The sequence below is a fragment of the Hyaena hyaena genome, unplaced genomic scaffold (assembly GCF_003009895.1).
Source record: "Hyaena hyaena isolate Hyena2069 unplaced genomic scaffold, ASM300989v1 scaffold_63, whole genome shotgun sequence".
Lineage (NCBI taxonomy): Eukaryota > Metazoa > Chordata > Mammalia > Carnivora > Hyaenidae > Hyaena > Hyaena hyaena.
Genome location: NW_024080695.1, coordinates 3,197,358 through 3,211,125, shown reverse-complemented (window position 1 = coordinate 3,211,125; position 13,768 = coordinate 3,197,358). Strand labels below are relative to the sequence as shown.

At 57.4% G+C, this 13,768-nt stretch overlaps 1 protein-coding gene across 3 annotated transcripts in view; it reads left to right on the top strand.

Moving 5' to 3' along the window:
• The first annotated feature begins 2,331 nt into the window (after positions 1-2,331).
• TBC1D14 (TBC1 domain family member 14) overlaps positions 2,332-13,768 on the top strand; it is a 102,675-nt gene continuing 91,238 nt past the window's right edge. For 2 of the 3 annotated variants that reach the window (XM_039232048.1, XM_039232047.1), the window contains exons 1-2: positions 2,749-2,880; positions 12,988-13,726. In XM_039232048.1, coding sequence (XP_039087979.1) covers positions 13,005-13,726 — 722 coding nt within the window. In that variant the 5' untranslated portion in view covers positions 2,749-2,880; positions 12,988-13,004. Of the gene's footprint in view, positions 2,414-2,748; positions 2,881-12,987; positions 13,727-13,768 lie in introns of those variants that run through there. The other variant, XM_039232049.1, reaches the window with a different exon arrangement.

Below are 13,768 nucleotides of genomic sequence, written 5' to 3'. Positions count from 1 at the left end.
CCCCTGGCCTCGTCCTGTGCCCACCTCCTCCCCCGCTTGCCCTTCAGGCCTCAGTTTCCCCTCTGAGGGATGGCCTTGAGGCTCTGGAAGGGTCCTGACACTGTATTTATGACTCTGGGGTCTGCAGCTGGTCATTAACTATCTTCCTTACAAGGAGGCGGGGCTGAGTTTGTGAAATGACATGTCTCCCCCACCACCATGAGAATGGGGATCCGTGAGGGCAGGAGCTGTGGGGTGCCAGTCGCTCTGGTGTGGCCAGAGCCCAGCACGGGGCTGGTACGGGGGTGCTTTCCATGGGTATCAGACACCTGCCTGCCAGGGAGGCTCAGAGGTCAAGACTTGAAGATGTCCTTCTGGAGGGTGGTATCTCCGAGGGGTCCAAGCACCGCCCCCCCCTTTGACCAACACACTTCCTTTGCCATTATTTTACTGGGGAGGTGCCGAGAGCACCCCAAACACGCCGGAAACTGGCAAAGCCAGGCAGTTTTTTACATTGGGCCGTCGCTGCCATTTCCTTTGTCTCTAATCCTCACACAGCTTGGGCGGGGAAGGTGCTGTGAGCCTGGGAGGTGGGGAGGCCGGCGTGCGCCGGAAGGCTTCTGGCCACAGCCGACGACGGGTCAGCTGGTCCCAGGCCTGGGACTGAGCGGAGGGAGCTGACAGCCACTGCCTTCGCGGCCCTCAGAGGAACAACTGTAGCGAGAATCGTTCTGGGAATCCCGGGGTTCAGTCGGCACGGGGGAGCCCGGGTGGCTTTGCGGAGGCAGCGAGCAGTGAGGCGGCAAAGGTGGGACGTGGCACCGGCCACCCTGACACAACTGTTTCCAGATCACCGATGGGGGCTGGGAGGCGCTAGGGTTGGGGGGGGGGGCGCAGATGCCCACACAGCTTCTCTAGTTCCTTGTACTTTTAACTTTGTTAGACTCCCTGAGGCTGTAAATGACTGGTGGGCCCCAGGGAGGGGGCGCTGGGCCTGGGCAGGGAGCCGGGGCTGGGCAGCAGGAGGGGGGAAAGGGAGAGGACAAGACGGACGGAGGCCGCCAAACGCAGATCTGTGCGTCATAATGTTTTTTGGTTCTGGATTCAGAACAATGGTTCCTAGTCATTGTGGGGTTTTAAAACTCTCAGACTCAGAATGAGGCCTGGAAGGGATTTGGGGAATTGCAAGGGAGCACTGTAAAAGCAGACTTACTAATCCTATTTATTAAATTGCTGATTAAGTCAGGCCAGAAGCAAGTCTGTACTTTCCCTATTAGAGTGTGTGTGTCTGTGTGTTTCTTAAGAAGTTGGGGAAGGCATGTTGGGGTTTGAAGGAGACTAGATTTCCTTTATTTTTCCTTAAAACCACCCAGAAACGTGTGCATTTGTTAACACTTCTGTTATGCACCAAGCACTGTAAGAGGACGTTCCTACCATCATAACAAACAGTTGCTGAGTTTTTCGATCTAGACACCGAGGAAAAAGCTGGGCGGGGGTTGGGTTCCTTGGCCAACATGAAGGACCATAGCTCAGACAAAGTATCTTCCACTGCAGGCTTCCAGATGCTTTCTGGGAAGGAGAGATTACCCTTCCTGTCCCTGACCCTCCGCCGGTTCAAATCCTTTAGATTTAGCTGATCGGCCTTCTGAGGTTTCCGCTCGGATAATTCTGCCAGTGACCGCCTCAGGGCTCCAAGCCTAGTATAAAACCCAGGCCTTAAGTCTTTCTTCTGCTCTTCATGTCCTCGGAAGATAACAATTCAACAACTATCTAAGTGCCCCAACTGTGTGCCAGGCCCAGAGAATATAGCAGGACACAGGATAAGCCCGCTTCGGCCCCAGAAACCTGGATTCTAGAAGGGGTACGAGCAAGGATCGGTTAACCAGCCAAGGAGAGCTTTTTCGTTCTGGAAGGCGGGCGGGGCCGGGCCGGGCATCTGAGCCCTCTCCCCGCGTGTCCGCCCTGGGCCCTGCGGCCCGCGACCTCCTCTCCCACTCCACCATCACAGACCCTGTCTCTGGAGTCTCTGCAATGCTGACGCCAAATGCCGCACTTGCACGCCAGGCCAGCGGTTCCCAAACTGTCTCTCACCTCCGGAGACTGGGATTCCATCGGCCCGGGGCGCGGCACGGCCGCGGCGGTACTAAAGTGTAGACAAGTCTGGGAACAACGGCGCGGCGCGAGGTACCGTGTCACAGCTCGACAAAGCAGCACTGCCTGAAAAGCCCGTTTTACAGACCAAGAGACTAAGGCCGGGCCGGGCGGCCCAGGGCCTGGCCCGGACCCGCGCGCCCGGCGCACCTGTCCCGGGGCAGGGGAGCCCATCGATGCGCTCCGCCGCTCGGCTCCCCACGCCTGGTCCCTGCCCGCTCGTGCCTCTTCCCCCTCCCGGCCGCTTCCCACTTCCAAGATGGCCGCGGGTGGAGCCGACCAGGTACGGAGGCCCCTGGCGGGTGTCCACGGGCGCCGGGCGGACACGAAGATCCTCTCAGGCCTCCCCTCGAGGCTCCGCTGGGCCCTCGGGAGAGAAAAGGGCCGGCGACGCCGCTCCGGGGCCTGCAAGGGGCGGGCGAGCGAGCGGCCGAGGAGGGGCAGCGGGGCGAGCGTCGAGCTCGAGGAGCCGCGGCGGCGCGGCGGGGGGCGGCAGCCGGGCGGAAGAGCGGCGGCAGGCAGGGGGCGGGGCGAGGCGCGCGGGGCGGGGCGAGCCGGGGGACGGGGCGGATCGGGGGCGGGGCGAGGGCGCGCGCCGCTCTTCGCGGCGGGCAGCTCGCGCGCACCTGCCTGCCCGGCCCGCAGCTTGCCGGGCGCCCAGCGTCCTTACCGTGCACGTCGCGGGTCCGGGGGGTCCTGGGCTGCGGGCTCGCGGGGCGCGGAGATGGCGTCGGAGCCGCGCTGACTCTGGTACTGAGGGCCTCCGACGGGGCCGCGCCGCGCGGGAGGGAGGGGGACGGGGCGCGCGGAGCCGCTGCCACCTGCTGCTGCGTAGGCGGGAGCGGGAGGCGGGCCGCGGCGCGCGGGCTCGGGTCCCCCTTGCGGCGCGGCCGCCGCTGCCCCCCTCCCCCCGCACCGGGGGAGCGCTTGGGGCCCGGGTGACATTGCGGGGCCCGGCGGCGCCCGGCTCGTCAGCCCCTTAGACGCGCGCGCGACACGCTCCTTTTCCGGAACTTGACGAAAAGTTTTGTCCTTCAGACGCGCAGGGCTCCCTGGCCGGAGGGGAGCTGCCTGGGCGCGCGCAAGCAGCCCTGCCGGGACCCCTCCACCTCCGGGGTTCCTGACCCCCGACCCCCAGGAGCCTGCGCACCATCGGGGGGGCCATCGACCCCCGGGAGACCCCTCCACTTCGGGACTCTCTTCACGGGTCCCCCTCCACTTCGGGGTCCCCGACCCCTGGGCCCCCTCCACCTCGGGAACCACCGAAACCTGGGGCCCCTCCACCTGGGGGCCACTGGCGTCTGGGGTCTTCCCGCCCCGTCTCCTGGGACGGAGCTCCTGACCTCCTTCCTTTTGGACCCGCTGTCGCTAGACCGGGGAACCCCCTCATCCTCAGACCCCCGTCCCAGGCCAGGGACTCTCCTTTGGCCTCAGAGACCGCCTTTCCTGGGCCACAGGACCCACAGGACCCGCCTCTGTGTGCGGGGACCCTTTTAGGCCAGAGGGCGGAGGGGCGGAGCTGGTGTGCTTCCCTCCGCAGGCGGCCCTCCCTGCGCGGAGCTGCGGTGACACGGGGAGGGGGGGTGAGTCCTTGAGGAGTTAGCCTCCGCGGGAAGCAGGGGGGCGGGCACTGGACCCGCAGACTCCGGGCTGGTCGGAGCCTAACCTGGCCAGAACCCGCCTTACCCCCCGCCTTTTTCGTCTTAAAATTGCACAGCACCATTTTCTCCAGGATGAGTTGAAAACTTTGCTTTGGGAAGTTCTCTGTGCAGGAGGCTCCGCGGCCTCCGCTTCATTTTATTTACTGAGGCCGGTGGGGGAGGGTGGCGTGCCAGGCCCCTGTCAGGATGTTGGCACCTCGCGGTCTTGGCTTCCTTTGTAGAAGGGGTGCATCGCACCCCGTGAGGTGCTGTGCTAGTCCTTATGGAGTGCGGGTCCTTGCCCAGTATATCTGGCCAGTGCCAACCCGTGTCTCAAGTTTGTGTGTGACCTCTTCCCGACTTTGGAACCACCCCCCCCCCCCCCCCCCCCCCCGCAGCTGTCTTAGTCGGGTGTATTTGACCCGTTTGGATTGTGGGCTCCACCTGGTCCCTAACCCTGATGAGAACCTGGCATGTACTTGGGGCTCAGAGTTATTGAGTGAATAATACACCCTTTGGGAAACATTAAAGGAGGTAAAGTGGTCCGGAGTCACCCAGCTGGTGAGCCAGGCCCCTGGGCCTTGATGTCACCATCCCAGTGGGGTCCTGCTGAGCCCTTGGCTCTGTGGTGCTCTGGGCTCATTTCATGCTCCTGAAGCTGAGTTTTCTAAATCTGCCTCCAGCACCCCCCTCACATTTGGCCTCAGTGCTGCCTCCGCCTGGCTTCTGTTGATCCTGCCATTCCCCCCCACCCCTCCGCCCTTCCACCCCTCTGCCCCACCGCCCCTCCACCCCACCGCCCCTCCACCCCTCCACCCTTCCACCCCTCCGCCCCGCCGCCCTCCTCCCCTCTGTCCTGCACGTGAAGGCACGTCTTTCCCGACTGCATCTCCCCTCACTTGTGTTCTGTTGAAGTTCTCTCTGACGGTGAGGACCTGCCGATCAGAGCAACTTGCTTCAGAATCGTCTCCCTTGTTTGGTCGAAGCTTCTGACCATCGTGTCCCCAGCCTCCCCACTGGGGACGCCCGTCCGGCATCTTGCGGGTGCGCGTAGAGTCTTGAGACCCTGGAGAAGATGTGCCATCACAATAGGCCTCGACACATAATATGTAAAAGAAGATTTTAGGAAAGCGAGAATGTGCTTTCTGTTACGGTTTGTGTTAGGGCGGTGATAAAGCTTCTAGGGCCTGAATTGGTAAGAGTTCTCGGTTGCCAAGCGGGAGGGGCCTCAGCTGGGTCAGCCGGGCTAATCACCTCCTTTCACAGGTGGGACATTGAGGCCCGGAGCTTCGTGCCACAGAGCAGGTGTGAGAGCTTAGCGACAGGAAGGAACTATACCGTGAGCCTTGGGGACACAGAGTGGCTGAGGCTGTGTTGCTTGGTTTATGCAAATAAGTTACTAAAATAGCAGGTGTAGGTCGGCTGGCCCTACGCTGGCCCCATCTCGTACCCAGGAAGAAGTAACACCAGCCAGCCTCTCCCGGTGTTCAACCCATGTCAGGCATGATTCTAACGGCTTCGTGTAGATTTCTTCGCCGGTCTCGTCCACTGCCCAGGGAGGTAGGGTCTGCTATTGTTCCCATGGACTACATGGAAATTGGGGTGCAGGGAAGTAAAGCTGTTCCAGGGTCCCACAACTTGTAAGTGGAGGGGCCAGGATTTGAACCTGGGCAGTCTGCCCCAGAACCTGGATTATTTTGGCCTCTTGAGTATTTCTTTCTTTCTTTCTTTTTTTTTTTTTAACAACTTTTTTCTTGAAGTTTAACTCACGGAGAAGTGTGAAAATTGTTGAGCATTTGGCTTACTGATTATCACAAAGTTTAGGGGCTGTATTTTTAAACATTCCAGCAAGTCCTATATGGGCTTTGACATCCCACCTGGTTTGAACCCCGTTTCTGTTGCTGTGTGACCTTACGTGACGTACTCAGCCTTTCTGAATCTCGTAGTCCCTTCAGTGTGCTAGGCAGGCTTGCGAGGATTAGAGTGTTTGGTAGTACCTAGCATGTTTGGTGCATGGTCCGTGTTTAATGAGTGCTTTCTCTTATTGATAATCAAGATAATAAGTTGTATTGATTTTGTCAAGTGGTCTGAGTATCTTCCCAGTCTGTCAGTTACCTGTCAGTCCCTTCATAGGTACTTACAGTAGGTCACTTGGGCACGTCACTGTATGGAGCTGAAATATTTTAGGGAAGTGGGTGGAACCCCAGCCCCCACTGCCCGTGCATTGAAAGTCCTTAATTCGCAGCGTCCCATCTACATACCTTTTTAACATAACCACTTTGAGGCAGTGAAAGTTAAAGGTCTTTCCCTTTGGGTTGTGAAGAAGCCTTTGGGGACCCTTGATGGTTTACCCCCCAGTTTCTACGCGGTCTGCACATGGGCCAAAACTTATTTACACAACATTGTGTTAAGCTCCAGGCACCTGAAACTTGCCATTCACCTTCCAGAGGACTATGTTGAGCTTTCAGGAAATTCTTTCTTAGGGTTATTCTTACCCTAAAGAACAACCCGTTTAAACACCAAATTACTTTTATAGTTGACTTTTCCATTCTGCAAAGTGCAAATGACGGCATCGGTGTCGGCTGCTTGTGCAGCAGCGGGAAGAGAAGCACTTGGAGTGGCCCCCAGGCTGGCCCGGGCAAAGCCGCTTTGCGGCACGTGCCCCCTGTGCCCCGCCTCCTGCTTTGTCAGGTGGCTGTGATGGTGCCGTGAACTCCTGGGGTTGCTGGGGAGGTTACAGAGATTGTGCGTGGGAGCCCTGAGCCCTGGGCCTCACGTACTCACGTATAATGCGTACTCGGTGAGCAGAGGCAGCTCCCGTTATTTGTTAATGCCAAGGAACCCGAGTTCCAGAACGTCTTGTGCCTTTCTCTCCAGCGTCCTTTCGGGGTGAGCCCCGGCATGAGAGAGAGAAAGGGACTCACGGTGCTTGGTGTTTGTGGAGCCCCGTGCACAGCAGGCGCACTCACATGGGAGATGCCACCTAGGTCAGGGGGTTCTCCTTGGCGTTAGAACCTCCTTTCAGGGGTGCCTGGCTGGCTCAGTCCGAGGCGCGTGACTTCTCAGGGTCGAGAGTTTGAACCCTGTGTTGGGTGTAGAAATTACTTAAAAAAAAAAGGACCTCACTTAAGAGGCTTAACTAGCCTGTTTCTCCTGACTGGTCCTCCCTCCAGGTTCAAGGTGAAGGCCTGGAAGTGGGGGTCGGGGGGGTGCACCAGTTCTGCCAGGAGGCTGGTGGTCTCCCCCAGGAAGCACCAAGGACTCGGAGGGGCCCTGTTCAGAATGACGTGGGTGTTGGGCTGAGAGACTCAGGTAGGGCCTTGCCTACCCAGCGTGGCTCCGCCTGGCTTTGTTACCCTCTGGGAAATGGCAGAAGACGGCGCGCTCTTTCACAGGATGGATGCCTGTTCGGGGAGGTTCCTGATGTCCGTGTTAGGACTGTGTAAGTAGCAAAGCCAACCGAGGGGGCTTGGAGCCACAGATTTGGGTTCAGGCCCCAGCTGCTGCCACAGAAAAGTGGAGCCCTTGGGTAAGCCATGAGCCTCAGTTTCCTCCTCTGTGCAGGGGGCTAATACCTAGCAGATAGGGCGGTGAGGGCTATGCAAACAGGATGGTGATGTTATGGGCTTAGAGGAGAACCTGATACTCATTAAAGTGGAGTTTTATGATGCTCTAGGGGTGCTGGGTGTTGCAGACTGGTCCTGCGCTCTGTAAACCTTGGCTGTGTGATGGGTGCGTTCTCCGGCCATGGAGCCAGAGAACTGTCTTCTCTTAAGATCAAGGACACGGAGGGGTCCCAGGGCATCTCAGTCAGTTGGGCGTCTGGCTCTTGATTTTGGCTCAGGTCATGATCCCAGGGTGTGGGGTCGAGTTGACCCCCCCCCCCGGTGAGGGAGAGGTGGCTTGGGATTCTCTCCCTCTGCCCCCACCCCCCATGCTCTATGGCGGCAAAAAAAGATTTAAGGATACAGAGATCAGTGATGGAGCAGGGCTGATGGGACGCTTGGCGGCAAAAGGCAAGTGTGTCCTCGGAGGGCCAGGGACAGCAGCAGTGTCCAGAGAGGAGCTGGGACGGGGCGGGGTAGGGGGTGGCGAGCAGAGGCTGTGGACAGGAAGGAGCCGCAGGAGGACTGCCAGACGGGGACCGCGTGGATGGACAGCAGGGTTTCTCCCCAAAGCCACCAGTGGGTGGAGGTTTTCCCACGGGGACATAACCACGTCATTTGGGTTTGCCCTCATAAACTGTTTATTGGTGAAGACTTGGTCAAGACTTTGTGCCACCGCTTTAAAAAATTTTTTAAAAATGTTTCTTTTTGACAGAGAGAGAGACAGAGTGCGAGTGCAGGGGGGGGACAGAGAGAGAGGGAGACGCAGAATCCGAAGCAGCTCCAGGCTCTGAGCTGTCAGCACAGAGCCTGACAAGGGGCTCGAACCCATGAACTGTGAGATCGTGACCTGAACCAAAGTCAGACGCTCAACCGACTGAGCCCCCCAGGCGCCCTGGTGTGCCACCGCTTTTTCAAGAGAAGAAAATTAGGGTAGCTTGGCTGGCTCGGTCAGTAGAGCAAGCAACTTTGGATCCTAGGGTCGTGAGTTCAAGCCCTGGAGCGTATTAAAAAGAAAATACAACAAAGAGAAGAAAATTAAACTGCTTGTCAAGACGGACTTGTTTTCTAGAACCTCATGCAGAGTCACTGGCGGAGCAGCCGTCCGCTCTCCGACTTGTCTTACAGACCAGGCCCTGGTGCAGGGAAGGGTGTGTGAATCCCTTGGGACATTTCCCTTGCTGCTCGCTGCAGAGCTCAGTTTTGTGACTGGCAAATAAAAGGCGGATGGTGTTGCTTCCTGGGATAAAAGTCTTCCTCATACCTGTACTTGACATTTTGTATGTTTCTCCCTGGTCTGGGAGGGGCCGGCTGGCCCTTGTTAACCTTGTATCACACGCCCGGTGTGCTGGCCCCCTGGGCCTGGAAGGAGCGGGGAGGGAACCTGCCGCCATGGCCACAGCTGCGGGGGAGGGTGGGGGTGGGGGTGGCGGTTCAGGCTCCCGGAAGCAAGCGTCTCTTACTTTCCCGGACTGTACCGTGCGGACCGGTGTTGCCGGGCAGTGCAGGAGCCGCCGTCGTTTGCTTGCTGTATCTGTCGTCCACACGCGCTCTGTCCGGACTCGACGGCAGGGATTTCCTTCCTCATCTCGTGACGTCCGCCACTCACCCTGCTCTTGAAGCGTAACCCGGCCCTCAGCAAGTGCTTCTGGGATGGACCGTCCCTGATACCTGCCCTCTTAGGACATAGCCGTTAGTAATGATTAACTCAGCAAATGGGGTTTTGAATCCTCAGTCTGTGCCAGGCATTTGGCCAGGCACTGGCGTCTGCAGCCTGTCAGCTTAGCGCTGTGCCTGCCTGAAACCCAGCAACCAGCAGAGAGACGTGGGGACAGCTGTACAGACAGTCATCTGAGGCGTGTGGCCGCAAAGAGCCTAAGAGGAAGGGGGGTCTGCGGCCTCCTGGGGAAGTAGGGGGAGGCTTCTTGGAGGAGGCGGTCTCACAGGCGTGCTGTGTCTCTTTGGAGCTCCCCCGGCCAAGCTGGGGAGAGCACCCAGGCAGTGGGGCCGCATGGCGCAGCATGGAGGGGGCGAGGGTGACGGCTCAGGGCTGCCCTGGCCAGCTCAGGGAATTCAGGCTGATCCCGTCTTAGAGAACGTGCGACTCGGAGGCCGGCCTCTGCAGCTGGCCGCCTGGCGGGCTTCCAACGTTCACCCCGCGGCCTCCCTGAGAAGCAGGCGCTTTGTTTGTGTGGCCACAGAAGGCAGGTGGCCTGGACTGCGGCTTCTGGTTTCATTGTCCCGGCGGCCCCAGGCGGAAGGGCCCGAGGGCAGGGGGCTTGGCCCTCGCGGGGTTGGTTTAAGCGTGTGTTGCAAACAGAAGCACTTTCTTGCTTTCAGGTTTATCTCCCTGAAGCCTGGCACCTTGTTGTGTGAGGTTCAGGGAACTGAGGCTTAGAAGTAGTGGGGCTTCTGAGGCACTGTCCCCCCCCCCCCCCCCCCCCCCCCCGAAGACGCCCTTGTCCTGACGTCCTGGCCCCCGGGCTCTGCTAGGCCTGCTCCGTCACCCCCCGCACGCCTTCACCGGGGTGATTCCGAGCAGGGTCCTTGTGTTCACTTGGCGTTCTTGTTTTGTGCGCCTGACTGTTCTAGGCTCACATTCCAGTCTGCATACGTGTTTTTGCAGGTACTTAGCTGTCCGTGGGGCCGAAGTAGAGAAAATTCGCATTTACTGGGCGCCTGCTGTGATCTGACGTGGGCTGTGCCAGCGCCGCCTCGTTTCATTTATTCTCAGAGCAGCCGTGTTGTGCTGCGCAGTCCGTACCGGCGGGAGGGCAGTTGAGGCTCGGGAAGGGTAAACGCGTCCCCGCGGTCGGTGGCAGCTGGCTGGGCCACCGGGCGCTCAGCTCTGCTCGCTGTGCGTGTTTCCCCTGGCGTTGCTGGCTTTTTGCCAGTAGGACCTATCAGCATGTAGGTGGTGTTTTGGTAATTCTGGTAACTTTTGACATTGCCAGAGGTTAGCTCTTAACTGTGTGCTCAGAATGCCTCTTACCGTGTTTTCCGTTTAACTAACAAATAATGTGGAAGTCCCAAGTTCACGCACATTTGAACCTCTCTGTGTCTTCCTGTTGTGAGTCCTGTTCTTTCACAGGGTGGTGGAGTTCAGGGATTCTCCTACGGCAGGGTCTCAGGGTCTCAGGGTCTCAGAATTTGCTGCGGCTCTGCTTGGAGGGGCTTGGGGCTGGGGGCTCAGGGAGGAGGCAGGAAGTTGAGGGCAGTGGGCACCACGGGACACTGAAGTGTGTTCACGTGTGCTGAGGCAATGCCCAGACTCTTTCGGAGAATGAACTGAGTTCTTGCTCCGCGGGTTAAGAGAAGCCCCTGAGCGACACATTTATAATTTTATGTGTGTATTGACGTCTAATTTTGCAATTTTGTTTCGTTGTAGTACCGTGTGGTTCTGCTGCCTTCTAAGAAAAATTGATCAGTGATTTACCATTGTGATTAAATAAGCCTCACTCACTGGGTCAGATTTCAAGTTTTTATATATAGTTCAGTCTATTTTTGAATTCTGCATTTCGATTCATCCCTTCACGTTTCTATTTTGGCTCCAGTGCTGCACGGGCTGGCTGGTTCCTTGGGTTTCTGGGAGGGAGGGAGATCACCCCACCCCCTGCTTTACTTCTGGTGAATTTAAAAAAAAATTTTTTTAATGTTTTATTTATTTCGAGAGAGAGAGAGAGAGAGTGTGAGCAGGGGAGGGTCAGAGAGAGAGGGAGACACAGAATCCGAAACAGGCTCCAGGCTCTGAGCTGGCTGTCAGCACAGAGTCTGATGCGGGGCTCAAACCCACGAACTGCAAGATCATGACCTGAGCTGAAGTCGGACGCTCCACCGACTAAGCCACCCAGATGCCCCTTTTTTTTATATTTTAAAATTACTTCTGGTGAATTTGCTGTGTTGACATGGTGAAGGGGTCATGTGTCCTGATGGGGGTTGGGAAGGCCCAGCAACCCCAAAAGGTGCTGGTTACTGTTGTTGCTGCCCTGCTTCTAGAACCTTCCACCACTGCCTCTTTGATGATGGCCGCTACCCATAGAGCGCTCTCAGAATGCTTTTCTCCTGGTACTTTACTTAATTCTGCCCAGACAGTCCAGTGCATCTGGGGTTAGAGCCCAGGAAAAGCCCCATTGGAACCCAAGAAAGTACCATTCTTTACATTGTTCTATGCCATGGATCAGATTTCAATAACCCCACCAGATTTCTTTAGTTTTGACATTCCATTTTATTTATTTTAATGTTGTTTAAGATTTATTTTTGAGAGAGAGGGAGAGAGAGCACGAGTGGGAGAGGGGCAGAGAGAGAGGGAGACAGAAGATCTGAAGCAGGCTCTATGTTGAAAGCACAGAGCCCGATGCGGGGCTCAAAGTCACAAACTGTGAGATTGTGACCCGAATCGAAGTCAGATGCTTACCCGACGGGGCCACCCAGGCGCCCCAATTAGTTGTGACATTTTAAAGGTAGAAGGTCGCGTCACCTCCACCAGGGTTCTCAGTCTCCGAGGCTGTGCCGTCTAGGCCTGTGCACCTGCCACCCCATCATTCCCACCCCGGTCTTAGGCCAGAGAACTGTAGGCGGGTGTGTGTGTCACCGACAGCTTTGACTCTCGTCACCCAAGTCTTTATTGTAGGTCCGCGGCCTTTATTTTTCCCGTGTTGATTCTGTGCCTTCCCCGAAGCAGCCTCCGACCTGGGTTGACAGCCCCACGCTGAGCTATTCATCCACAAGGTTTGGCCCTTCTGAGGTCAGTCCCGGCCCTGCTGGCAAGTGACACTATGAACTCGAACCCGTTTAGTGGCCTCTGAGCCTTGGTCTCCTCCCCAGTAACGGGGGTGATCTGCCCTGCCTCACAGACGTAAGTAAGGCGGCCACGTCGTGGAGGCTACGACTGTGCTTGGGTCATCGTCCTGCCTGCGGCACGTGGTTTATCTTGTTTCCTGTCTTGGTGGTGACATCTTGATTTGTATGCTGACTCAGAATAAGGAGAACATGACTTACCTTTAGGTTGTGAATTCATGTCCCCCCCTTTTTTTAATGTTTATTTATTTTGCGGGGGAAGAGAAGGGAAGAGGTGGGGAAAGATAGACCCCCAAGCATACTCCCCACCGCCAGTGCAGAGCCTGACACGGGGCAAGCTCACAAACCATGAGATCATGACCTGAGCCGAAATCGGGAGTCAGATGCTAAACCAACAGAGCCGCCAGGCACCTGTGAATTCATGTATTTTTGACAGAGGTATTCCATTAAAAAAAAAAAAAAGTGAAAACCAGAGAGTCCTCTCTCCCTGCCTGGCCCGGTTCTCACACCCCCAGTGCCATCTTGGGGGTCAGACATGTGACTGGTGCGGTGATGGTGACGAAGGGGATTGTTTAAGTATTTTTACCTTAGACATATGTAGCCTTTGGGTGATTGTCCCGTTATTTTATATCGTGGTAACATATGCTAAAACTCTAGCTTCTGGTCCTGAATTAAAACTTGAGTACATAGGACTTTTTTCAAGGATTCCTCTGTAGAAAGGGCATCAGAACATTCGAGCTGTGCACGAGCAGAGTGGCATCCGTAGGCTTTTATAGCCACGGTATTCATCTCCCATTTTTGTATCTTTGCCCTAGTTTCTCCTTGGACCAAGATGACTGATGGAAACCTTTCCACCTCTACAAATGGCGTAGCCTTGATGGGGATTCTGGACAGTCGGCCAGGAAAGCACATTCAGAACCTGCAACACCTGAACCTCAAGGCACCCAGATCCCTCTCGTTGCCAGAGTACGGGCCCAGGCTGAAACCTGGGCCCTTAGAAGACCGGCACAGCCTTCAGTCCGTGGACTCGGGCATTCCTACCCTCGAGATCGGCAACCCGGAACCCGTCCCCTGCAGTGTGGCCCACGTGAAGAGGAAGCCATCCGAGTCGGGGACCGTCCCCGAGCGAGCCTGCCAGAGTGCGTGCCCGCTGCCGTCCTACACGCCGCCGGCTCCGGGCAGCGCCGAGTGGGAGCGGGGCGTGCGCAAGTCGTCCACGTTCCCCAGGACGGGCTATGACTCGGCCGAGCTCTACAGCCCCGCCTCCAAGGCCCTGAACCGCAGCGACGATGTCTCCGTGTGCAGCGTGTCCAGTCTGGGCACGGAGCTGTCGGCCACGCTGTCCGTCAGCAACGAGGACATCTTGGACCTTGTGGTCACGAGCAGCTCCAGTGCCATCGTGACCCTGGAGAATGACGATGACCCGCAGTTCATTGACGTCACCTTGAGCTCCGCCAAGGAGGCCCGGGAGCCGTGCCGGCAGGACCGTGTCGATGGAACGGAGGATGGGAGTAAATCGAAAATACTGGGACCATTTAGTAACTTCTTCACCAGGTAACACCATCTTTGTCCCTGCAGGGGTGAGGTCGCCGGACC